General features: G+C 39.3%; 1 protein-coding gene across 1 annotated transcript; it reads left to right on the top strand.

Annotated features, from left to right (window-relative positions):
- Window positions 1-376: 376 nt before the first annotated feature.
- UGCG (UDP-glucose ceramide glucosyltransferase) lies at window positions 377-27,422 on the top strand. The gene is made up of 9 exons (XM_026103131.2): window positions 377-765; window positions 17,876-18,017; window positions 18,973-19,075; window positions 19,995-20,096; window positions 20,528-20,640; window positions 22,352-22,530; window positions 22,952-23,038; window positions 23,486-23,675; window positions 24,924-27,422. Exons 1-9 carry the CDS (start codon window positions 668-670, stop codon window positions 25,092-25,094), a joined length of 1,185 nt encoding a protein of 394 aa, XP_025958916.1. The 5' UTR covers window positions 377-667; the 3' UTR covers window positions 25,095-27,422.
- Window positions 27,423-27,648: the final 226 nt, after the last annotated feature.

Raw genomic sequence — 27,648 nt, 5'->3', positions numbered from 1 at the left:
GGCTGCCCTGAGCCTTATCTTATTCTACCTGTTAGAGGACTTTGGTCTCCTCGGCTGCCGAGAGGAGATCAATGATCCTGCCTTTGTAGGCACGGCGACCATTTCAAAAGGCACCCACAGAGGTCTAACAAAAGAGGGGGGGGTGTAACAACCAACGAGCACTACAACAACACGCACATGCCCACAACCTGCTCCTTCCCCTGCCAGGACCCCCGCCCCCCGCGGCGACACTCCCCTCCCCGCCCGCGGCACGCCCTCCCCACGCGGCGGGGAAGAGCGCAGGAGCGGCGCGGCGCGGCAACGGATTTAACCGTCCTCCTCGCGGAGCGATGACGTCACCGCCCGTCCCGTGACTCACCTCCCCGCCCCCTCGAGGCGGCCCAGAGCGGGCGGGCGCGGCGCGGGAGTGCGGCCGGGCCGCGGCGGGGGGGCGGGGCGGTGCTTGCGGGTGACAGAAAGGCGGGGGCGGGTGGACGAAACGGGAGGCCGGGCCGCCGGCTCCGCCAGTGCGCCAGCGGCCGGCAGCGCGGAGGCCTCGGGGCCGGCGGAGGAGGAGGAAGAGGAGCAGGAGCAGGCGCCGCGCCAGCCCGCGCCACACGCAGCCGCCGACCCCCGTGCCGTGCCGTGCCGTGCCGTGCCGGCGGCGGGAGGCGCCGCGCCCCCGGGGATGGCGGTGCTGGCCCTGGCCCTGGAGGGACTCGCCATCTTCGGGCTCGTCCTCTTCGTCGTGCTGTGGCTCATGCACTTCATGTCCATCATCTACACGTAAGCGAGGCCCGGGAGGGGGGGGGGCGGCAGCGGGCCCTGCTGCGCGGCGCCTCCGCCGGCGCCCTTGGGAGCTGGGGGCGGGGGAGGGGGCCGCTGCCCTGTGCGTGTGTGTCCCGTCCCCCCCGGTGTGAATGGGGCCGCAGCTGCCGCCGCCCCCTGCGCCGCCGCTTCGCTGCGTAGGTGCAAAACCGCCGATTCCCGGGGGCCTCCTCGGCCCTGCCCCCCCTGCCCGGCCGGCGCGGGGCCGCACCGCGTGCGCGCACCTCCCCCGCGCCGCCTCCCCCTGCGGCGGGCCGCGCCGGCGGCACCCTGCGCCCTGCCGACCCCCTCCGCCCGCCTCGCCCCCTCCGCCGCGCCCCTTCCCCTGCCTGGCCCGCGCGCGCCCCGTGCGGGGCCGAAGCCCCGCGTGTGCGGGCGGGAGCGCTGGGAGCGCACGTGCTGCTGCTCCCGGGCGTGACACCCGCCGCGTATCCAGCCGTTCCCTGGTAGCTGAAAGCAGAAACCGCGTCTTCGAGTGGAAGCCGCTTTACGGGGTCTGCCTTTGCGTGATGATCTCTGTTGTCACCTTGCAGAGTTTCTAGCTAAGGTTTTTTCTTCTTGCTGTTGTTTGCTGATGCTCCCTCAGAGCTTTTCTGTTCGTGGTGATGGTGGGGGCTGATGTACATAGCAATTGTAAAATAGTAGCTTAGTATTGTGCTTTTTGACTGTACAAACAGCATGGAGCAGACCAGTCTAACACACTGCCCTGTGCTGACCAGCCAGAATTTTAGTTTTAAGTATCCTGATGAGGTTTTTGAGAAATAAGAATAGTAGTGGTGAAGACAAGTGCCTATGTGTGTATATACACACACACATGCATATCTGGACCCTTCTCCTTAGATAACTCTGAGAAGGGATGCCTTAAGAGTTTGAGGAGTGCTTGCTTTTCTGCGGCTGACAAAAAGCAGACTGCTGCTTGAGCTCAGTGGAGGAGCTGGCCACGTGTATGTGGGAAATGATTAAGAATGCACCTCTTTCTTGTAGAACACTTTTTTTGTTAACTCTCACTCAGATAAAAGTCCAGTCTTGCATCACTGGAGCTATTAGAAAATGCATGATTTCTGTCTGTTCTGTCTGTGCTTATCGTTTCTCCTTTCTTCCTGTTGCCCATGCATGTGATAGGTATCTATAATCAACTTCTGCCCCTGTTGAAGTGAAAGGTAAAGCTCCTCTTGAGTTCATGGCAACTGGAGTTTTGCTTCTACTATCTTTGGTTATGGTAGCCTTGTTTTTCATGTAAAATCACTTACATGAGCTCGAATCATTTTGCTGTGTTGTAGTTCAGTTACATATAGATTTTTATATTCACTCAAGCATTTGTATCTTCTTTTTTGAAAACTAGCTGTATGGGCAGAGCAGGCAGAGTTTTGGTAGTGGGGGGCTGTAAGAATGCCCTGTGTGGGACCTCTGCTGGTCACAGCTGTTCCTGGATGGCTTTGAAACAAACGAAAACAGCCAAAACTGTTGACTGACTGCATGTGGTGTTGCTGCTCACACACATTAAGGAAAAAGCAGCAACCTCAAGGGGCAGGAGACACAAAAGGAGGAGACACATGAGAGGACACACAGGAGGAAGCGTGTGAAGAGACCAGGGAGGAGAAACAAGATAAAGCTGAGGGGGGTGCTGGTGAGGATACAGCTGGAGGTGCGCTTTTTGGAAAGGGGTAGTCCCTGCCAGATGAGATGCACTGCCCGAAGGGCCTGTGGGTAAGCCACCCTGGAGCAGGGACACCCCTCAAGGGACTGCGGCAGGTGGAGGACCTGTGCCAAGGCAGGGACACTGCCAAAGAGACTGTGGCTGTGGAGGGACCTGTGCTGGAGCAGAGGAGGTACAAGAAACAAGGAGCAGTGGAGGAAAAGGAGCAAGAAGTCAGAAACAGGAGATGAACAATTACAAACTGACTCCAAGCCCCTGTGCTGCCTGTCACCTCATGGAAGGGATTAGAAGGGCCTGAGTACAAATTGCACGAAAACAAGGGAAACTGAGAGGCGGAAGGGGGGAGGAGAGGTGTTGGACTGACGCTGGGCTTGGGGAAGGGGGGAGGAAAGGTTTCCCTAAGTTTTTTGCTTAATTGTCTTCTCTGTTTCTCAATACCCAAATCAGTAATTAACATTTTGTACTTAATTTACTGCCAATTAACAGAATTCCCCAAATCGAGACTATTTTGTCCATAACAGTAATTGCGGGCAGCATCTGGACCAGGCATGGCCTGGGAGTGCAACAAGTCCAGAGAAACCCTGGAAAGAGCCTTGGCCCTGGTATTGGGAATTTGTGGTATTGTGCTGTGGTGTAAGGGCTGTGCTTGTTGTGTTGGGGGGGGGGGGGGGGATAGTTGCGAACAGCGTGTAAACAGTGGGGAAACAGAGAGTCCGAGGGGACCCTTGGCTAGCTCTTGCTGGACAGGAAGGCAGTGGGGAAGAATGGGTGTGGGTGCCCAGCTCCCAGCCCCAGGGGTCTGGAGCCAGGGCCACCTCCCCACGCGGTGCCGAAGAGCAGCGGCCCTGGCAGTGCAGTAGCTGTGACGCCCCAGGGAGTGGGTGCTGTTGTGCCGGGGGTGCCAGGGGCTTGCTGTGTGCTCCCAGCAGGGCTCCGGAGAGGGCGAGGGAGCTGGGCTGGCGGCCTTTGTCAGCATTTAGCAATTCCGAACTGGTGAGTTGGAATGGCTGATCTGTAATACTAGAGTACTAAGATAATGTTAAAAATATTTCAGCAAAGTTGTTCTGGCCTAAACAATTTGCATCCTGCAACTTTCCGTTGGTGTTTTGTATGTTTGATTTAGGAGAATACTCAGCGCATGCAAATTAAGAAGATAAACAGGATTATTCGTATGTTCAGTATAAGTGTTTCTTATTTGGAGTGCTGTCAGTAGCTGCCAGAGTTAATTTCATACCAGTAGTTCAGTTGAGGGGTTTATGCTGAATTTGCTTAAAAAAGGTGTGGGTTTTGAATATCTAGAGTGCTGTACAAGGTTTCCATTGAGGAACAATGCCCATTCCGACATACAGGATTTGCCAACATACAGCACTTGCAAAAATTCAAATCTGGCTCTTTTTTGCCACCTTGTTTTCCCTCCTACCCTTCCCCACTTTGAATAGTTTTGATATAAGTACAGTAGGTTTGGTGGGTCTTGTATTCCTTTAAAAGAAACAGGTGGGTTGAAACAATGAAATCTGAATAGCCACACTGTTAAGTCAAGTGGCAATTTTTATAAATTGTCTAATGCATGTGACTATGAAACCACTCAATTTGGTGTGCTCTGTGTAATACTGAGTCAGTGAAGTAAATGGAATGAACATGGGCCAAACAGCAGTCTGTATTGCTAATTAGATAAAATGCAGTTTGCATATATTTACTCTGTGTAGTTGGGTTGTGTCGTTTGAGCTGTTTCAACTGAATTACTATCCACTATGCCTGGCACAGGTTTTTGAATAAGACCCCTGTATTTGTATGGGCTCTGAAGTGGAGCGGAGCCATTTACTGATCCTACAAGAAGAGGAGTTTAATGTTGAGACTACCTAATATGCTAATTCTGAAACCAGCTAAAGTGGACATTCAGAACTAAAAATAAATGTATAGCTTTGTCTGAAGTGGAAGGCGATGTGAATGAGGTATTAATATGGAAAAAGACTTACAATACTGGCTAAAGTATTGCTTGGGGAAAATGAGGCGTAAACTTTGATATTTTAGTGGTCTGTAAAATAGTTAAAAAACTAATGATGTCTGCTGACTTTGAAAGATATGCAAAGAGCAGAACAGAAGGCTTTTTAAATTAAGAAAAAAATAAGAACAACAGCTAAAGCTGCTTTCCCAGACTTTTGCACTCTGGAACATAGCTCATATTTCTGAATCAGTGGCTGGCATAGTCTGTGGCAGTGGACATGCTGTTTTAGCTGTTTCAAAGTGAATGGTTCTAGTTTAATAATAGGAATTTTCTGAATGATACATGTCTTTTTTTTTAATAAAGCTGGCAAACAAAACATGCAGAAACTAGAAGATGCCTTATTTAGGCTTAATCTGTCTGATCTCAGTTTTCCTATTGTGTCTTCAGAGTTTAGACTAAAAATGAGTGAAAGTCTATATTTTATATTATTTCTTTTCTGAATAACTCTTGCTTCTTGTTGATGACTCTTTTAACTTGTACCAAATACAGAGATGCATGTTATAAATTTATTCTGGGATTGGAGAGAGGAAAGGAATGGCTTTTAAGTTAGGGAAGTTGAATTGCATCTTTGGTAACTTGCCTTCAACTTCAGTAGTGTTTGGTAAATCACTGAAGCTATTCATAGCCTGCTGCGTTATTTTCTGGGTCTACAAAAGTGGACAACTGGAATCCTGTTCCAGTATTGAGTGTCTGTCATTCCAGTCTATCAGCAGGGATTCTAATTACAGTACTTTAATAATACAAATTAATTCTGTTTTTTAAAGACACCTCTAGTAAGCTGGTATTGAAGTTGTTCATTGTCTCACTTCCCCAGGTGTAAGTGGGAAGCATAGGGCCATGTAATTTAATTGATAAACAGTTTGGTGCTCTAATCTTTTTTTTAAAAAAATAAAGCATCTGTAACTTAAACACCAGTAAATGAAGAGATCGTGAATTTGGTGTTCATGCAGAGTTTGGATGTTACTGGGCAGATTACATCTTATCTACTGAGTGGAACACAGGACTCTGTCAAAAACAAAAATGTAACAAAAAATCTGAATGTAATTAAAAGCATAATTAACTAATGGCTTTATCATGAGTATACACACAGGAAGCAACTTCTGATACACAGGCTGCACAGATACAGGAATCCCAAGTTTCCTGAAGTACCTGGATAACTTTAAAAAGCGTTCTAAGACGTATCTTCCCAACCTAAACAAAACATACCCTGGAATCAAACGTGTGATGTGTGAAATCTTTTTAATCTTTGTTAATATATATTACTGTACAACAACTGCGAGCTTTTGTTCTTAAGAAAATAACCATTCTGTTTTTCTTTGCCATTGGCCTTTTGACCTCTTTGTATGTTGATATGGCTACTTCATCCTTCATGTCTTATTTCTTCACCATGACTGTCAGCATCTGGCAGACTTGCTAAGGTACATGTTAAGAAGAGTAAAATTTAGGCATATTGCCATCATTGGGTTGCACTTTTCCTCTTTGGTTTATGCAGGTGATTCAGAGGTAGCCGTGTCACAGATAGGAATCACAAGGGGATGGAGTAGAGTTCTGATCTAAAAGGCGCTCTTAGGAGAATTCACCTATACATTCACATAATACAAGAAGTATTGTGCAAGTATTATGAGGCATAAGTGAACTGAAACTTGAATAGATTTTCATGGATATAGTGCACATAGTCATTTCTGAGACTAGAAGTATCCTCCCCTCTTGTTGATAATCATGTTCAAACAGAAAACTCAAAAGTGTGGTTGTACTGGAGCTTCTCAAGAAAAAGGTTGGAAGGCTTGGCACATGCAGAATTCTGGGTCTGGTTTTGGCTTTGTTCATCATTTTAGTTTAATCTTCATTGAACTTCAGTCATTTAGGCTGAAATTTCGCATGCTGGTTGTCTGCCTCAGGGTGAATAGTTCTTCCTGTTACGTAGCCGATGACAAATCTGATGTACAGTGTTGGTAACCTTCACAGTAGGTTGCCATCTGTGGTCTTGTATGTGTGAAAACAGGGAATAGAGCAAGCTCATCTGTATTAGGAATCTTTTCCTACAGGACTCTTAGGTAAAAGCAAGCAAAAAAGAACTCGCATCTTTGGCTGCAAGCTGGAACTTTAGAGAAGCGTGAAAAGCTAGAAAGTTGTGAGGTTTGTGTTTGATGTAGGGTAACATTTTTAATTACCTCCTTTTTCTCCTTGTAACCCTCTCTCCCTTTATCTAGGCATTGAGGATGGACCCTACTTTTTGCGGAAACCTTGTAAGGTGTTTGCAAGTATTGCATCTGTATATCTTTCTGGATTGCTTTTACTCAGCAACTGTATGACAGCCTGGTAGAGGGGAGTCTGAAGGACAGCACAGGAAAGTTGCAAAGTTAAGTATAATTACTGGGGAGGAACACAGGAAAAACAAAAGGACTGGGAAAAAACAAGTGGTTGAAACTTTCAGCAACTCGGAGGCAGTGGTGAGAGTCAGTTTTTCAGCACTGAGTGGGAAATCATAGAATATTTTAGGTTGGAAAGGACTACTGAAGATTGTCAGTTCCTACCATATGTTCAAAGCAGGGTGAACTTGCAGCAGTTTGCTCTATGGCCAGTGTACAGATAAGGAAGTGATAGCTTGTGTCTGTGGTAGAGCAAAAAAGCCACCGAAGGGATTCAAAAAGTTCGAGAGGTGAAAAAAATCACAAGGCAAAAAAATCTTTTGAACAGCATTATGAAGGGTTGGCAGTGTGACAGAACTTTGTTTCTGCACACTCGCGCACACAACCCCTCCCCCCACCCCCAAATCCCTAGACTCCCCTTTTCTTGTGATCAGACATGAAATAGACTAAAGAAGAGTGAATTGTAAGCTGTACAAGTGAAAGCAGAGGCTATCTTAAGGATCTCTTTTTTTAAAAAAGAATTTGCATGATTTATAGCAGGGATTTAAGAATATAGGGAGAGGCAGGCCATAATAAAGGTGATGATCAATGTGTATCTATGAAGGGGGGAAACATGCTTGACAAGGCTGATAGCCTTTTGTGATGAGATGACTGGCTGGCTGGGTGAGGGGAGAGTAGTGGATGTTGTTTATCTCACCTTTTGTAAGGCTTCAACACTCTCTCCAGTCACATCCTCGTAGAGAAACTGATGAAGCACATGCCAGGTAAGTAGAGTGTGAGGTGGACTGAAAACTGGCTGAGTTGCCAGGCTCAGAGGGTTGTGGTCTGTGGCACAAAGTCCAGCTGATGGCCAGTCACTAGTGGTGTCCCCCAGGTGTTGATACTGGGGCCAATACTGTTCTGAGTGGTAAGATTTAGAATGAAGGAAAGCAAAGCTGTGTAGAACCAGAGATCTGAGAGATAACAAGGTAGGAGAGAAGTCATGATGCTGAGAGCAGTTGGAGAAGGTCAATATTTTTAATAGTATGTACTTCTCTAAAAGAAGTCTAGAGGATCAGGAAGATAGAATACTAATTAAACTTTGAGGGGAAGTGTGGTATTGGAAGCTCTTAACAGGAATGATTTTATAGAATGCAGGGAACTGAAGCCTTGATTAAAGACTGTCTAGGACAGATTTAAAGGGGAGGAATTTCGGCTAACTGGATAGTATGCTCATTGTGTTGACGGAGGAAGAGGAAGTGGCATAGTAGATGATGTTGACGAGTGGGTTTTTAAAACAAACCATGTCTGCTTAGTAAATGGCTTGCATGGAAGGGGAAGATAGAGGACAGCAAGACTTAGAGTATGTAAGATGGATGAAAGATGGGAAGTTAATCTGGAAGTGAAATAGATAGGGTTACTAGAGCAAATGGATATCTTGGAGGGGAGAAAGCATGCAGGCTTGTATGTCAGATGAGGCTGAAGAGTGGATTGAGGAGGAGTATATTATGTGTTTATCAGCTTTCATATGGATATGAAGAAGTTAAAAGACACTGAGATTTTACAGAGCCAGATGTTGTAATAAAGGCATAATTTTTGACTAAGCTGGGTGTGTACAGGTGTTTAGATAGATGATGGAAACAGGTAAATTGTATTAAAGTGAATCTGTGAAATTTCTGTCAGAACCACTGTGTGGCATGCCAACTATGCAACTAGTTTTACTGGTTTACTAAAGATCCTGCAGTTTTTCCTTTTGTTCTTTTTTTAACAGGATTGCTTAAGGCTAGTTACTAGTATTAAAGAAATCACAGGATTTTTTTTACCTTTTATTTTATTTGAAATGAGGTTCAGTGGTTTTATGCATTCTTGCATTGAGACTGAAGATCGTGATTTAAAAGAAATCATAAACATACTTTATTGTGATAAATGTTTTGTTATAGATTTTAAAAAAAAAGCCTTTCATCTTGCTTATTGCAAGGTGAATAGTTTTGGGTTTTCTTAAATGCATTTCTTAGAGTCAGTGATGACCTAGGCTAGAATATACCTCCTTTTTTGTTTTTTTGGTTTTTTTTTTTAGTCTTATCTGAGTCAAATTCATGAGTTTGTGGCATGCATAAAAAAGGCTTATTGTCTTTTGGGCAAGTAAGGTTAAAACATGGTTACAATTGCAGACAAAGAGAAAGCCAAAATAAAGCATTGTACTAAATAAAAGATTAAGAGCATCTGAGCAGTGCTACGTGTAACTCTTTGCTTTGGAATTGCTGTTTTCCTGGAAGCAATTTTTGATGAATACTTGACAGATATCTCTAGTGGACCAGACACCATTCTGCCTTCCTTTCTTTATTTTTTTTATTAAAGCAGTCAGATAACTAAAAATACATATATTTTTTGCTAACTTGTGCTGTTAGTAGTTTTGGTTTGTGTTTTAGACCACTTAAGTTGTCATTCCCCTGTTCACTTTACACAACTGTGTTTTTGAAAACCTGACTCTGATTCCACTGCTGCCCCCTTCTCCCCCACCACCCCAAGTGCTATGCATGGAGAAGAAAATAACATAAATGAAGATAAACATTCATTTTTTTATTATTTACAAGTGTCCTGTTTTTATAAAGTGTTCATTTTGAGGGGTTGGTGCAATATGTTTGTGTAATAGTGAATTCCCAGCTGATTGTTGCTTTGCTTTGATAACGCTACACTTAATTTTGAAGCTGAAAAAATAATTTTCTAGTCATATGTGCACTTTTTCAGACAGCAAGTAATCAAACTGCAGAAAATGAGGTTTCAGTAAATTCCCTGAGCTGTCTTTGGAGGACATGCCCTACAGCCCTTTCTGCTAGGGGAAGAAATAATTCTTTTAGCCTCAAAACAACATGAATTTCTCCTATAAGCTTTGATAAAGTGTGAGATTTTGGTTTAAAAAGGGATAAATGAAGGAGATGAGCCCAGAAACTCATAAGAGCATAGATTTTTGGTAGCTGATGAGTGTTCGTAAGAACAATGATAGCAACAAGAGTGAAAATTCTTTCATTTGTTCTCACCTATCTCTGTGACTGGTAGGGGGGAAGAGAAGACAGTTTTCAGGCTGGAGGAGATTTCTTCTCCCTTTCTCTCTCCCCAGCTGTACTGATTTCACAGAAGGTGGTGGTACAGTGAATGGTTGGCATACTCCCATTAACTTTCTGAAATACTAATGAAGTGCGTCAAAATTAAGATAGCCCATCTTTTTTAAATACATTTTTAAAGTAGATATCATACATATGCTGGTACAAGTTTTGAGTTTTTTTGGAAAAATTTACAGGTGAAATTTACAAAAGTAATTTTTCTGTGTTTTATCTGTTCAGGACATAACAAAGTATCAGAGAAGTGATTTTTTTTTTTTTTTTAATTCTATATGGTGCCAACAAGAACTATTACTTTGCCTTGACCTTCTCTTTCAAAGATTTTTGTAATCATTTTCTTCTATTTGTAATGTTCCTTATAGAAAATATACCCAAGTTTTCCTAAAGACATTCATAGAGTGAGAGCATATACACTGACAGTTATGTATTCAAGGCAAGGTTTGTAGCTCTTTGTCACCCCAACTGGTGCTTAAAAAAGATCGTGTAAGTTGGTGTTTGAGTAAGATTTCTTCTTCTTTGAAATACTGTTTTTTACTCTGGAAACATTTGCATCTAAGTTAGTTGAATATAAATATGGGCTGTCATCCACTGAAAGTTAAGAAAAAAAATACTGGTATGATATCAGTTCATTCAGTTTGTGATTATCAGTGCTAAAATAAGTCTCTATTACTGACAGTTAACTGGGAAGCTTTTAGGGAGGAGAAGCTGGGAAATATTCTTGGGTGACAGGGATATTTGGCACAAAGGGAGCAGGATGAAGTAACTTGATAATGTTTATGTAAATAAATGATACATTATATTGTCATTTAAAGTTGTGCCTAATGAAGTGAATATGGACAAGCTGTTTTTTCTACAGAATTGGAAAAATAAAAAATCAGAAATATTGACATCACTCACACTATGCATGTTCTAAAGCTTTATGTTTAAAAGATTTTATACTTTGTGAGGGGTTAATTCTGTGCTAAAAGCTCACTGCTATGGTGGGTTTATCTGGCTGTGAGTTACTGCCATCCCCTGAAAATGCTTTCATAAATAAACCAAACTCTGTGGATGTGACTCTCTGAAGTTACATCAACATTCACTGAAAGGAGGAAACTGTATCAAAAAGCATACCTACTTCTATGCTTCATTTGCTATTAACTTGCTACTCAAAGGGATAATCTAACTCCCCCACCCCGACTCCTACACCTTGCTGAGCATTTCTGCCTTTCTGATCTACCTTCGGTGAGCACAGTGACTCATACCAGCAAGCTCTCTTTCTTTGTGGGATGGTTCTCTGTTGGATCAGCAGGCTGACTGAATTCGTCTTGTGGCCTTAACTGCTAAAACAACCACTAGGCTGAGAGTGTGGGAAAGCAGAAGCAGAGGAAAAAAATAGAATATTGTTTTAATGGGAGCCTGCAGATCGATAATAAGGAAAAACTGTGCCTTAATTTTAATGTTTACTCTGGCGTAGTGATGGCTGTGATGTAGACAGCTTTCTGTGTTTGTTAAACGCATTTCAGCTTGCTGAAATACAAAAATGTCTAGGCTTTGGACAGTACAAAGGGTCCCATAACTTTAGCTTTAAACAGGCTGACATACAATAGCCTGTATTTATTTCTCCTGTAGATATTAGATGTGGAGATAGTCAGAGGAGGAGGAAAGGAGTTTCTAGATTAAAACAGGGAGTGTTTGACCCATGTTTTAAGTTGAGGTCGGTAATGTCCTTTTCTGCTTTGCTCAAACAGTAATTTCTTTTGTACCTTTTTTTCTCGAACATTAAACGTAGTTAAAAAACCCTTTGAAATAAGAGTATGTCAAGTTATGGATTGCATATGGTGAACTTGCCTTTTGCAAAAACATGTTCAGCTGTTTGGAAGATAGTTCTTAAAGAATTTCAGCCATACATGAAGATTTTTAAAATGAGAAATGTCAAATCAGGCTAGATTGGGGGGGGGAGGAGGAACCCTCTCTTCAATATTTTGTTTTTATTACTAGCCATGAATTAAACTATTCCCAAAACTGGAAGAGCAAATTAATGTTGGGGGGGGGGGGTTGAGAATATTTAGCTGCTGAAAATTGTAATTATCACAAGTTATGTGTTTAGGTTCTTTCTCATTCTGTTCCTTCTCAGATCTGTAGTTCTGCATTTTTTTTTTTTAATATGGGAAAACCTTGACTCCTGCCATTTATTTCCTTTCATCTCTTCCCCCTCTACTACCTCCAGTCATGATTTCAGTGCATGACATTCCATTGTTCCTTTTCCTTTTTATATGTCTGCAGGGCATGTGTAGTACAGGAGAGCATTTGCCTAGAAAGTTAGTGAAATGTATTTGATCTGCCTTTTCCACTTTGTAAGTACATGATGAGACATGTATTAATTGCAGCATGTATTTCAGCACAAACTTCTAATCTGAGAACTTAAAATAAGGTGCACAAGAAGTAGGGCTGTTAAGTGCTGAGGTTTTTGTTGTCATTGGATTTTTTTGTTTAGGTTTTTGGATTTTTTTGTCACACCAAAACCTATGGCCGCTTCATTTCTGTCAGACAGCCATGACAGCTCTGTACTATGAAGTGGGCATCTGAGTCTTATCCAGCATTTCTTTCTTTCATACTTATCTACTTACCTCCGCTTCTGAGTGTTGCATCAAGGCCAAATGACACTTACTGTTTTTATTTATAATTACTGTCATACTAGAAGTGACATTAGTGTTGCGCCTTAAAGTCCTCTTTCACTTGTCCCCAGCTGTGCATTTCTGCTCCTCCATAATTTTAGAACTGCTAGATCAGTGGGTGGACTGACTCACTGCATGTTATTATGATCACTGAATCTGGTACAAGCCAGAGAGTGGTGTTAGTCAAGCTGCCTAATGATCTCACCACAGCCTTTTCAAACTGTGTACTTACAGAGTTAAACTGTCAGAATACTAACATTACAAACAGAATAATAGTTTTATGGTGGTTTATGTCTCAGCTAGGTCACTGGGATCAGACAACTGTCAGCACCGCTGTGAGATAAGCACAGCAATATGCTGGAAGATGAGCGAGATGAGAGAGGGACGACCTCTCTGCAGTAGCCTGTGGTTAAATTGGTTCAGCTGTATTGTAAGACTGCACTCTGGGGAGGAAGAAGGAGTGGGGAAACAAGATCGAGGTGTTTAGTTCGTGCTTTACAAAGAATTTTGGCGATTTGCTAAGAGGCATATTGCCACGGGTGTTTTTAGTTTTTGTTTGCTAACTTGTTTTGTAATTTTCAAATTCATCTGAAGTCTAGGAGGTCCTTAAAAAGGAATAATAGTGTCATAGACCTCTTAAAGCACTTCTAGAATTCTTTTATGTACAAGCTGGATTGAGCAGTGTGAGAAGTAAGAAATACTTATTAGTGTGTTGTTCAGGTTTAATTATGTCCTTGCAGAGAGTCGTCTTTCTTCCTTCTCTCTGCCTCTATACCCAAGTCTGTTCTGCTTCCTTTTGGTATAGAATAGTGCTGTGAGAAAGGCTATTCATGCAACCCCCTTCCCTCTTTGTAGCTGGCGAGCTGACTACTGTCTTGAACCACTGTTGACTCTGAGGAGTAAGATACAGTGTTATTAGATAGTTCATTGAAAAATGGTCAGATAGACTGTTTATAAAGTTACGACTGAGGTACTGAAACTTACTTCGTAGCTATCTGTGTCTTCCAGTATGGAACTGTTTTCATACAGTTATTAATGTTGTAGGATTTTAAATGGACTAACTTTAGTCTTTGTAAAGCAAGGATGCTGTAAACTGCAGAAACTTAAGGGTAGTCTGTCCTATTTCTCCTAGACTTTCCCAGTCTTCCTTTTATTGTATTGGCCAGTGTGTTGTACTTCTAGCAAATCTCAGTGTTTCTTCTGTGCATAAAGGTACCTACATTTGGAAATACCTTTACTTCTTAAATGTATTTCGTGTTAGGAAGATATGGTGAGCTTCTCTTACGTTTCTGCTCCTGAAGGAGGAGGACTATCTTAATGCTTATTTCTCCCGCTCCAAACAAAGACCTCTTTTCCATTGCTCCATAGCAGATCTGGCACTTGCCAAACCCCTCGTGAGGTGATTCAGCTCACTGACATTAAAAACTCATCTGGGGGCAGAAGATGATCCTTTTCAAAACTGGTGATCTGTTAGCTTACCTCAAGTGCCTGTGGATTCACAGCCTTAGATATATTCAAGGATTGATGTCTTCAGTGCTTCCCAGAACTTTTGTTTGTATTGGTTTGTAATATTGAAATATCTGTTGCAAATCTCTGATCAAAGTTACTTACCAGCTAGTAGTAAGAGGATTCTTAAAATAGCTGCTGAGGGAAGTTGAAATTGGTGAGTTAAGCTCTGAGATTTCTTTAAAGCTACTTTTAAAAGGAAAATGCTGCCACTCCAGTTGAGAGAGCCAGTAGTCTATCTACTGTAACATGCTTTTCGTATTTTTTAAGAGTACTCTCTCCAGTCCCCTCCAACCTATGTCCTTTAAACTGGGGGGTAGGGAATGTTTTCTTAGCCTTAAAAAAAAAAAACCAAGCAGCCAAACCAAAAAAAAACAGCCAAACCTTCCATTGCTTTAATTGGTACAAGTCAGTAAGAATTCATCAGGTATGCCGGATGTTGATTATTCAGTAGCCTGGATTTTGCCTTTCAAAATTTTTTCATTTGCTAAAAGAAATCTATGTTACGGTTGCTTTTGTGGGTTAATTATTATCTTGTTAAGGGATTAAGTCTGAACAAACTTTGCAGGTGCTTCTTACATAATGTAGGATAGTTGAACTATCATGACACCCTCATGACATTCTAGTGCTTCTCTCTTTCTCCACCTACATATACCAGCAGCAGACTGTTTTGGAGGAATTTCACACCTTCACTACCTAAGAATGTCAGGCTTGTCCATGTAACATATATGTAGGTGTGAAAGTACACATAGATACCCTAACTACTGGTCTTACATTTTTGCGTGCAGGACATGAGTGTCCTTAGTGCTCTACCAGCCTCTGTTTCATAGCTCAAAGTTCTTTATTCTTTGGCGTAGTAGTGGTCTTCTGCAGCTCACTGCATTAGGCAGAGGTAGAAAAATTCCTTAAAGGAAATGCATCTGAATAGCTAGACTGCTTTTGGGCTGATTTCAATGCAAAATAATTGCAGTATTGTATATGATATACAGACTTTGAAGAGCTTGCTACTTTTTATCATTTTCAACTGTCATACATGGTCTCTAGCTTTATTACTGCTAAACTAGTGGAGACCTAAACCACTGTAAGTTCATGCCCAAAAATATTAAGTACTTCATCTTACCTTTACTTTGTAGACTTTGTGCTAGGCTTCTGAAGGAAAGAAAACTAACAGACTAGTGAGTAACTATTTGTTAAAGGAAAGCAGGTTACATTCTAGTTTTCATAGTATTTCAAAACCAAGAGACTCTAAAACTTGCGCATAATCTGTAACATACAGAACTTCATTTAGAATATATCTACACTAACAATGTTATGTTGTCTAAATTCATCTTAATATTTTAACGTCCATTTTAAATGCTAGCCTTTAATTATTGTCATTTGTTCCTCATAATGGTTAGTCTGTTTCTGTGGTGTTACTAGGTTGTCAAGTGTAACTCTCTTTTTATTCTTGTTCAGATTATGCCACTTTGCAAATAGGTGTCCTAAGCATAAGATGATCGATTTACTGTTAGTTTTTGTCTTTCTTTCTGTTGAGCCTAATAGGGTATTGCAACAACTGGCATGGAAATTCTTACTCTAGTATCACAATACCATAGTGCTTTCAAGATGGCAGGTTGCCACTTTCGTGTAGTGTTATGAATAGAGTGTGAACTGAGATCTTATTTTTAAGATAGCATGTTAGAGGTGGTCCTATCTCTACTGAGTTATATTCTGTCAAAACTGTCTGTAGTGCTTCACAGCTGAACAGGCCCTCATAATGCCTCTTTTGCAGGATTTTTAAGGTTTCTTTCACTTTATACTATGCATAAGCTTTTCCTTACATAATTCAATTGGTTGCATAATCCTACATGTGAGCTTGATTTGTAATACGACATTCTGCAGCTCCACCATTTGCTGCCTATGCTCTATCACAATCCTATCTCAAATCTTTCAGTATCCTTTCTTCTCTCCTTGCCTTTCTCCATAAATACATTCACTCTGCCATTTGCTTTTCTTATTTCCTTTTTTTAAAGTCTTTTGCCCCAGTGCCTCAGACTATGCTGCAGGCATTGGTTTATTCCATTATAACTGGAGAGGTCTTTTGTTCTTGTTTTATGTCTCTTTTGCTCCTCCTGTTCTCCTGAAGTTGTGTTGTGGAGAGCCTCCCTTTCATTGGCCATGCAGCTCTTACTTGCTGCTATGTTTCTGTGAAAATTGTTAAATCTTTCCATCCATGGTACCTCTCTGAACTGTTACTTTTCTTATTTTGGTCTGACTGCCTCTTGGCTGTTCTTTGCTGAGTAAGACTGTTTTAGTTTGCCTTGGCAATGCCCAAGGTTGGGATCAATGACAGTATGAGGACATAGCTTCATCCTTTTATCTTTAGTCAGCCACTGTTTATTCTCTGCAACAATATTATGCCCCTGGTGTCCAGCTGCAAACCTGCTTTAAAAGAGATGCATGAGAAAACACATATGAGGGCAATGTCACTGTCCTGTTCCAGGCAAAAGAATCTAGGGAAGTAATGGACTCTTGTATTCTCTGACTAGATCTCTTTAAGCATAGCTACTGAGCTACAAATCAGGTGCATTCTTCAGGAGTTTGCTTCCTAGGAGTCTGACCTTTTATTTTATTTTTATTTTTTATTTTTTCTAATGGGAATGAAGCACATTGCATGGACACAACTGCACTATTGGTGTATGTATGCTTATTTTTTGAAACAGCATCTTGTGAATTTAAGTACAAAAATTCTAATTTAAAAATTGATGCTGTTGAGGTACATCCTGCTATAAAAATATTATTTTGATCTGAATATTGTGCATGTTTTTACAAAAGTATAATATACCGTAACAGTATAACAGAACTCTTAAAATAATGATATCCTAATTATTTACAAATGTTAAGTTTCAGGAAATACTTTTTTTTCCAGATCACCTGACCTTTCTCCCTCCTCTGTTTACAATAAATTGCTCTTTCTGGTTATCCTATTGTCATATTAGCTATGATTTTCAGCAGTCTGTGGAGGAAGGAGGTAAAACCTCATCACTTGTGGGTAGTTTGAAAAATAGAAAAATTTTTTCTTTAAAATGCTAAGCATCTTACTTAAAATATGAATTTGTAAATTAGTCTGAGAAATACCCAGTAATTTAGACTAACATGTTGTCACTATTTAATTGAAAAAATACTGTAGTAATTTTGACAAGAAATGTCTCATCAGTGATGCTGTTTCTATTGTAGAACTCCTCAACTGTTTAGTACAATTATTCGATACAAAGTGATAATCATCAGACTTCAATTTGTTAGCTTCTTATTTCGATATGCTTTGGTCATCACTGAGATTGGACACTTTTTTTTTGCTTTTAAGGTTTAAAAGTAACTTCAAATGTACTGCTGTAGGCAGGCCCCCTCTTTTTTCTCATAAGGCTTGCCTCTTGTATGTGACAAAATCATGGAAGCAGGCAAAATGAACTAACAGATATCCTGCAAACACAGACTAGCGCCGTGCAATTATGAGCTTCAAAGGAATTTGTCTATTTTTTTTCTGACTAATTATTTGATCTTGAATGAAGGCTGAATTTAACTGACCTAACTATATACAGTGCTAAGGGTGTTCTAGACATACTGTGACATACCAGCTGTCAGATATAAAAACAGCTGTTTTTCTACAAAACTAAAACTTCTGCAGCAATTTTAAAACTTCCAAGCTTTGTTACTTTTTACTGTCTTTTTAAATAGCATATTCAAAAAGAAAGCACACTGCGTTTCTTATTGAATAATATATGCTGTTTCCCTTGCAGGCGCCTTCACCTCAATAAGAAAGCAACAGACAAACAGCCATATAGCAAACTTCCTGGTGTTTCACTTCTAAAACCGTTAAAAGGTGTGGATCCTAATCTGATAAACAACTTAGAAACCTTCTTTGAACTGGATTATCCCAAAGTAAGTATTGCAACATTTCTTCTCCCCCTCCCCCCAAGTCATATTGGTGACTGGGGCTAGAACTACTAAACTTGATTGTACAGTGAATTTTTCTTCCTTTCACAGTGAATACATAGTTACATGTTCCAAACATTGTTTTTCCAAAAGCTGAGTATAAAGGGACATGACCAAGACTTGTGGGCAAAACACACTCTGCGCTTCACTAAGATTTTATTATTCCAGTGTTGTCTCTTATTGATAGCTTTATGAAATACTTATATTCTTGAAGTTCATGTGATGAGGAGACCAGACACCCTCCTCCAATTTAATACTTCTCTGTAACAGATGGCCTAAGAAAGAACCTTTACTGATAACCTAATAAACTTACTGATGGTTTTTGCTGACTGCTTTTCCAATAAGGAACTTGCTGATGATTCTGTGTACTTCACCAGTTGTTGGTATATAGTATAGTCCCGAAGCAACTTGTCAGTGTTGGAAAATAAATAGTTAATAACAGTTTATACTTGCTCTTGAACACTATTTGACTTTGTAATATAAGTGATAAGTCTGTCAGATGCCTTCCATGCTCTAAGAAGCTTACAATTTGAAGGAGCAATCTGCAAATGCTTGCTGCATCACTCACCACTTAGAGTGCTATAGTGGATTTAAAAAAGGACTATAACTTTTCCTTTGAAAGTCCTTAGTTTTTGAACTTGACACTGAACTTTCTCTTCCCCATTCTTCTCAGAACTGCTTCTGGCACTGCCACTTCAGTTGTAAAAGGTCAGAGGCATCTATAAGCTGTACAGTGAGGTTCCACTGTGTATTGTAACTGAGTGCTTTAAACTAATTCCTAAATAGGTAGGGCAAAAGAAAAATTTGGAACTTAGCAAAGCTGATTAGCTTTTTTTTTTTTCTATAATTATGTCTGAGGCATTTTGAAAAGCTTGAGGCACACTTTTTCTTTTTTTACTAGTATGAAGTACTACTCTGTGTACAAGATCATGATGATCCAGCTATTGATGTATGCAAAAAGCTCCTTGGCAAATACCCAAATGTTGATGCTAGACTGTTCATAGGTAAGTTGTGTAACTCCGTGGTGGGGTTTTCACAAGATATTGTTAGAGAGTCCTTCAATTATATGTGCAATATTTTAAAATAAACAGCTGTCTTGTTCTCCAGATGTTGGTCTGTAGCTTAATCATCTATTAGAGTGGGGTAAAGAAAGTGAGTTTGCATTTGGAATCTGTGACATAAGTTTAAAAAAAATTAGGAAGAATAACTTAAGCAAAAAAGTGACTTTCTCCTTCTAAATCTGGTATACAGCAGTTTGAATTAGATTCTGTCTTTGCATTGAACTAAGTATGCAGGAAGTGACTTGGAGTTATAACTCTATTTGAGCTTGATCTGCTACAACAATCCTTCTTTCCTCAACTTAGAGCCTGTGGGGCTATTTCTTCATGTTCCATTTTCATTAGAGACAGGAGGGAATACTTTCTGACCAGAACCCCCATTACCCTGGCTGACCTGAAATAAACTGAATGATATCTGGCAGTCAGGAACAAAAGGGTGTGTCTGTCTTTATCTTGCTCCTTTTCTTTTCCTTTGCTTCCCTAAAATTACCCTAGAGTATAATAGTCATATGCACAATCAGTAGTCCTAACGTGTAGAAGTAGAGAATACTTACCTTGCAGAATGTGGTAACTACCTTTATAGCTCCACTCCCCTTTTAATTACATTAACCTTGATACCCTACCATTTTGAGGAAGCACTTAATTTTTTTCCTTTTAAAGTCTCTGTATCATTATAGTAAGATCTGAGATACATATATATATACACACACAAGTGAAGGAATATTTGGTATTTAAATCCTATTCTTAATAGTAAGTGGACTTTTAGAATTGAAAGGTAAACTGTTGTTCAGTTAATATAACTAAATGTTTGGAATATGGAGTCTGGATTCTAAAAAAAACTCTGTATAATATTTCTAATTTTTAGGTGGTAAGAAGGTTGGCATCAATCCTAAGATTAACAACCTAATGCCTGGATATGAAGTTGCTAAATATGATCTCATATGGATTTGTGATAGTGGAATCAGAGGTGGGTGTGTGCAGTAATGTGCTGGCTGTTACGTTTACTTCTAAAGTAAGAATTCACTACCCTGTTACTACCTGTGGACAGGTAGTTTTTGTTGATTGTTTTGACTGAGAACAGAAATAAAAATGAAGGCCAAAAATCTTGGAAAATGTTATCATGAAATAAAAATGTTTAACCTCTAATTAAAGGTGTTAAACTCACTTAAAAACCAAAAAAGTTCAGACTGTTTTCACTGTACATAACATTGACTGAATTGCCTGTTAATGATCATTATCATTTTACTGAAACTTCGATGCCTCAACATATTGTACACCAAAATGTCCTGATATTAGTAATAGAACATGAATCTCAGTATCTTTATGCAGTAACTTTCTACTAATGACAGAATGGTTTAATGAACTATGTTTTTTTTTTTTTTTTCATTTGTTACTTAGTAACGCCAGACACACTGACAGATATGGCCAATCAGATGACTGAAAAAGTGGGTTTGGTCCATGGGCTACCCTATGTTGCCGACAGGCAGGGTTTTGCTGCTACCCTTGAACAGGTAAATGTAATGTTGTCTGGATTTTCTTTGCAATATACTTCTGACTAAAAATTGTATAATGCATTTTCCATCTTTTGTGTGAAGAAATACTTCATTACATGGAGAGGGAGCTTCGTGTGGGATTTTTGTGAAGCAGAAAGTCTGAATTTCTCATGTAACAGAAAGCAAGGAGCTATACAACAAAGTAATTAATACTATTACTTATTAAATAGATTTACCGCTCCTGGTTCTGTATTCCTGCATCAGCTTTTGCTTCAAGATCCAGTGCAAGATCAACATGCCTTTTCTTCAGTGAATAAACAGTTTAGTAAAAGTTGTGCAAAGACCATGCGTAGGAATAATGGTAGTGAAAGGCTCTAGCCCTCAAGCCCAGCCCTCCCTCTATAGGATACACCTTGTCTTGCTAAGTATTGTAAAAGGACTTGCTCATTGTCGAAGTTTTATCTTTGGCTACACAGAGCAGCGATTGCTGAACTGCTGCATGTAAGAGGAAAGAGACAGAATGTCTGTCTTAGCTATCATCAAACAACACGTAAATCCTAGTGACTGAGTTACTTAAAAGATTTTTAATACTATAGGTTTTAACATCCTGAGAACAACCTCAATTAATTAAAAATCAGATATCAAATTAACTATGGTAGTTTAATTTGCACATTCAACATACAGTCAGTGTATGAATTTGTAAAATCACAACCAGCATCTCTATTAGACTTCTCAAGATGTGTCTAACAAATGTCAAAAAAATTTTAGATGACACTTCATAGGATTACAGAATATATTTTTTTAGGACAAGTACTTGGCATAACCAGTAATGTTCTGTTTTCTGACTACTTGTTTCTCTTAGCTGGAAAAAGTACACTCACTGGAAGGTTTAGACTGAGCCACTGGCTCTTCAGAAACTTGTAAATTCTTGTACATGTGCACTTGTTGCAAAATTCTGAAATGTGTGCTTAGCGCTGTGTGTGTGTGTGTGTGTGTGTGTGTGTGTGTGTGTGTATTTGTCATATAAGTACAGGTAGCAATAGCTCCAAGTGAGACAGACCCTACAGGACGGGCCATTTTGAGTCAGACGTTGTATTTATGATAAATTGACTAATAGATTTCTGAGTTTTATTTAAATTCAATACATCATTCTCAATGAGGACAAAACTAAAAAAATAAATCTGTATCTTGTGATTGTTTGTGGCACTTCCTTGTGTTCTGTGATCATTCAATTCATTGTTTCATGAAAAATGTCCGAATGGAGGAACCCTTTTAAAGATTATTTATCAGGTCTTCTGAATTCTTGGACTATGTACTCTCCCTCATTCTCACTGAGTTGATCAATTACTAAGCTATAGCAGTGGATGGTTGCTGTCATTAATGCAGAAGTAAATGATGTGCTGAATTCTGTGCAACACCCAAATTGCTCACTTTCTCCCACTTTGGCATAGGGGAAACCTTTAAAATAGTTCAAGTTGTCTTCCAGAATGAAAATGACCTTAAAAGAATTGCTGCACTGTGGGAGAAAGATTCAAAGTTAACAGGGCAGCCAATAGAAAATGGTTTGGTTTTGAAAGTCTTTCCAAGTATGCCATCATAATTGGCCAGATCTAGAGTATTTTTTTATCAAACCTTTTTGGAGAAATATTTATAAAAAGCTGCAAGTGGAGTAGTATTTGCATAAATACCTGTAGAGTTTTAAAAGTCCTATCTATTACCTTTTTTGCAGGTTTATTTTGGAACTTCACATCCAAGGTCATATATTTCAGCCAATTTAACTGGCTTCAAATGTGTAACAGGAATGTCATGTTTGATGAGAAAAGATGTCTTGGACCAAGCTGGAGGACTGATAGCTTTTGCACAGTATATTGCTGAAGATTATTTCATGGCCAAAGCTATAGCTGACCGGTAAGATGATTCTGCAGTAAGCTTATTTCTTTAAGTACAGTTTTAATCTGATTAAAAAATAATAATAATAATAATACATACTATAAATAAGCATTCAGTTAAATTTCAAGTGTTCAACAAACATGCTTCTGACATGCAGTGACCTGCTGATATGGCTTAATTATTTCTCAAAGAATACATCATTGTTAATTTCTTGAGGAAAAAAAGTGTCTGAGAACTGAGCAAATACAGTGATACTTGTTTTCCAACAAAGACTTGATAAAATATTTTATATTTGTTGCTTGTAATAACCCATTGTAATAGTATGGCACATAGGCTACAAAAGTTTCCTCAGTATAATAATAACATGAGGTGTTTGTAATGAAAATGATCTGTGCATCTCTTTTTTTGGAGGATACTTACTTTGTGCATTCATTTTCAGGGGCTGGAAATTTGCAATGGCCACACAAGTTGCAATGCAAAACTCTGGTTCATATTCTATTTCTCAGTTTCAGTCCAGAATGATCAGGTAAATTTTTTATCTTTACTTTCTCCCCTACCCTCCCATTGCCTGCTTCCCGTGTGAATAACCCAGTAATTATGAGATGGAGAACCTTTCCAAAGCTAACTTTGATCTAATGTCTGGAACACTGAAGTTGCAATGGGCATTTTGATGTACCTTTCTTCTTTCTTGGGAGAAAAGCACTAGCTTTTAGGACTGATGTAGGGGCAGTTAGTGTACTACTTAATATTAAAAGGTATTAATTTTTTTAAAGTTTTCCTTTTTTTTTTATGTGCAGTATGTTTGAAAGAATTTTTACAGTATTTTATTTGGAGGTGTAATTAAATGAGAGAGTAAATTAACATGTTCTCAACCAGACCCTCGTGGCTTATCACATGATGAGGTCTGGGAACAGGATATAGAGTAGTATATAGTCAAAACTGACTTTTTTTTTTTTCCCCCTCTTCCCCCTAGGTGGGCCAAGCTGCGAATTAATATGTTGCCTGCCACAATAATTTGTGAGCCAATCTCAGAGTGCTTTGTTGCCAGCCTAGTTATTGGATGGGCAGCTCATCATGTATTCAGATGGGATATAATGGTATTTTTCCTGTGTCACTGTTTGGCATGGTTTATATTTGACTACATTCAACTAAGAGGTGTTCAGGTATGTTGCACCACTTTCTTTTGAAGTTCCAAATGTTATTAGTGACAACTACTTCAGAAAACAACTAAGCCTGCTTACAGTAATGAAACACTATTGGCATCATCAAGAAAGTAAGAGGCCAAATCCTGTCACTTCTGCCCTTCTTCTGACTTCAGTTAATAACATGAAAGGGGGATAACAGTGCTCAGTTGTAATTTTGTTCTCTATATGCACCTGCTTCTACATACACTTCAAAAGTCAGATCACATGCTTTTCTCTCCCCTTTCTAGGACAGGAAAAATTCACTTTCTTTTAAATATAAGAATAGCAGCTTTGGGGGGATTTAGTGTATAGAAACTGTTTTTCTTGGTGGATTTTTTTTTTGGTTTGTTTGTTTTTATCAGTTGATGTTTTATGAGACCTGAGGTTTTTATATACCTACATACCTTTTTTTTTTTTTTTTTTTTTTTTTTTTTTTTTCCCTCCCCTATTCTGATATTGGGAAAAAATGGAATTGCAGAAGAGTCTTTGTCTATTCTAAAAACTAAAATCTTCCTATCACTAGAAGGAATGAGGCCTTAACAAAACTGATTATGGAGAAATATCACATAAATCAGAACAGCATTTGCTCTTCTAAAGTTGTAGGAGTTCTTCAGACTTTTCTTTCTACTCTGACCACATTCCATCCAAATTTGATCTATAGTTATCTGTGAATTCAAATTTATCAAATAGTTCTTGTCACACTAAAAAATATTCTTTAATACTTACTGGAAAAAAAAAAAAGTGAGTTCTTGTCTTAATTCTGCAGGACTCTCGCAGACCGGTCTAACAGTCAGCTTTTCTGATTACTCTTTCACCATGTGCAGCACATATATGGAAGAGTACTACAATACTAGAATAAGAGCTTTGTGCCTGCTCTTCTGAACCCTCTTCAGTTTCAGCTCTGCATGTGGCATAAAATTCTCCATGAAACAGAAAATACAGAGAGGCTATTCAAAAAGAAAGTGATATTATATCGTTACTTTTCTTTGAGCTAGCCTCTATGTACTGATGAGGTTTCAAACCTTCCAGGTCATTCTGCTATACTACTCTTGTTCTAAAGTTCTTATCTTAAACAGCAAAATTTTCTTGGCCTATAAAAAGGAACATGCGCTCTTGATAATGTAAAAGCTGTATGATAACCTTTAGGAAAGACTTCTGTATAATACAAATGTTTTAAATTACATTGAAATAATCAGTATGCTTAAATGTTTGTTTTTATATTCCCAGGGTGGTGCTTTATGTTTTTCAAAACTTGATTATGCAGTAGCTTGGTTCATCAGAGAATCCATGACGATTTATATCTTCCTATCTGCTTTATGGGACCCCACTATTAGCTGGAGGACCGGACGCTACAGATTACGTTGTGGAGGCACTGCAGAAGAAATCCTTGATGTATAGCCACAGCTTTGTAACTGTGAATGTCAGAAAGAGAAGGGGGGTGGGTGGGAAGGAAAAGTATTATAAATTGTTTATACAAATGCTTTTAAGAAAATCTACCTTCAATAGTTTTATTACTTGTATGTTTTGGTATCTGTTCTTTAATTTATTTTTGCATGGCACTTGCATCTGTGAAAAATACATCTGTAGTCTTGGCCAAATGGTACCTTGCTCCTATGTACAAAAGGAAATTGAGAGAATTGGTTCCAGCATCCATTTTCTGTATGGATGCTCTGCAGTAAACTCTAAAAACAGTATCCTTCTGGATATGAACAGCTTCTTGCTCCATAGTGTGCTAGTCTAGCAAATCCAGGGGTTGTCCAGCTGGATTGCACAAGGCTGCATCTACTAAAATTACAGAAAAAATACAACTGATTTCTGTTAATATCCCACAAGATTGAGCTCGTAATAGGACTTTGGGAAAGAAGCTCTCAAATGCTCTATGCCTACCTCTTGTAGTTGCTGCAGAACAAAATGAATGAAAAGGTAAATAGACTTTGCAAAAACAAAAGCTAAACTGAAGCTGGAGTTTTGTGTTTATATGTATATATGAAATATTTTTGTGTCATTGCAATGAACCAAAAGTGGACTGAGTTTGATAGGATGAGTTGGAAGGAATTATTGGTTAGGTATATGTTGAAGGCATCTTTTGGCCAACTCCAATCTGGTTCTGTCTTGAACCTTGTTAAGCACTGTGCTGTAATTAGACTAGCTGGTCCCCTTCACTGTTCCCATCCTTTTTTTAAGGGGTGTTTTTGTTTTTCCTGTGAATGAGTGTTTTGATAGGGGGCGTGTGTGTGTGAGCATGTTTGTGTGGGGCACAGTAGGGGGTGGGAGGGGAGCAGAAATACATTTCAGAAACATTTCACACATGAGCTATTTTCTTACACAATGTCTTAAGAATGTAATTTCATGATGCAGGTATTTAATAACTTTTTAAAGTGAACATACATACCTATACAAGTCATCAGTAAATATTCAATTGCAGTAGATGTTGTGAATATATTAAAGGGCCAGATGAGTTTGCTGTTACTGATTAAAACTGTAATCTTAATTTAAATATCAAACTAAGTCTACTCTTGGCTCTTTGCCTTCTACTGTTAGTCTAGCCTTTAAATTGGATCTTTGTATTCCCGTGGTATGACTAAAAGGACTAGATTATAATGCATGCTGTGTTTTCCTCCCCTCTCTGTTCTCCCCCCCCCTGCTCCTTGTAGCTTGCTTTCCAATCTCTTTGTGAGACTTCTTAATTTGTGGTGAACTGGACTTGTTTTGTTTGAACTTTTTTTTAATTAAAAAAAAACACAGCAAAGTTAGAGAGGGATGTTGCATAAGCCTTTTGTTTTCATAATTGTATTTATGCTGCTTTCCTTTTCTTCAGAATGGAATAGCATATTGTCACCATGAACATGAGCTGCTAATAGCAAGGCTGACAGTGTCAACATGGCAGCTTTAAAAGTTGGACCGCACTTCTATGACAAAGCATAATGTGTAGCATATTAGCAATAATGATATGTATTTATAAAAATGGACACTTCTACCTTACTGAGCCAATCCCTTAACTGTCATATGCTACACACAAGTGTGTATGTACATGTCATAAGATACTCTGGGCCAAAATACTTCATCCACCTTAATATTTTTTTGCCTTATGATATCACTGAACTTTATTTTTAATGGGCATTTCTATATGAACAAAGGCTTTTGATGCATGCTGCATTCTTTTCATGTGAATCAGGAAAGAAGTCCTGAGGAAAGTTGCACATTGAAAGCTAGTCTAGTTGTGACCCACTAAAACACTTTCTTTTTAATATTGGTTTTACACAGTTGAATTTTGCTGACAGCGTATCTTCATTTGTTTCATGAAGTTTGATGCCATTCATTGCACTGCTGAAGTGAAGCTTAGCTTGCAACTTAGCTTTATGCTGATTTCTATGCAGGCAGTGAAACAAAACCAAAAAAGGCTGAACAGACTTCATTTACAAAAAAAAATGTAGGTAAGAATAATTGTTGTGTTAATGAGTGCTTTTGCATTAGTAGAGTCATCTTTGGCAAAGAAACTAAAGCATCACATAAGCAAATAGGTTGATTTTGGTATTGTTCAGTTCATTATGAAATGGAAATCAACACTGTCAAAGATTGTAGAAGGTGCTGCAACAGAACTCCTAGAAGTTTAAAAATGGCTGACTTTTAAAAAGTGTTGATCTACAGATATGTCAAATACACCATTTATTTAAAATCATTGTCTTGTTTTTTGTTTTGTTTAAAAATAAACTTTGAATACAATCAGTGTTTGGAATATAATTTCTTTTTTTCCTGCCTGTTGTTCAGTGACTGTAACATGAGAGATTTGGGGTTTAAGTGTGTATAGCAGTTTTGAAACAATTAACTTTTAATTCTTTATTGCAATAAATGGATGTGCCTTTTGGGTTCTTTATACCTGGAGAATCTGCTTTGGATTTTTTTTGCTGAAATGACTTAAACTCACATGTGCCTAAATCTTATTTTAAATTAT

The sequence above is a fragment of the Dromaius novaehollandiae genome, chromosome Z (genome assembly GCF_036370855.1).
Source record: "Dromaius novaehollandiae isolate bDroNov1 chromosome Z, bDroNov1.hap1, whole genome shotgun sequence".
Taxonomy (NCBI): Eukaryota; Metazoa; Chordata; class Aves; order Casuariiformes; family Dromaiidae; genus Dromaius; species Dromaius novaehollandiae.
This window is presented reverse-complemented; position numbering and strand designations above follow the sequence as displayed.

Bases quoted from the DNA above. Each gene is read 5' to 3' on its own strand.
- UGCG (XM_026103131.2), top strand. From the start codon at position 668: ATGGCGGTGCTGGCCCTGGCCCTGGAGGGACTCGCCATCTTCGGGCTC. The intron at 766-17,875 runs GTAAGCGAGGCC...TTTCCCTTGCAG, and splicing joins TTCATGTCCATCATCTACAC to GCGCCTTCACCTCAATAAGA. The intron at 19,076-19,994 runs GTAAGTTGTGTA...TCTAATTTTTAG, and splicing joins TGATGCTAGACTGTTCATAG to GTGGTAAGAAGGTTGGCATC.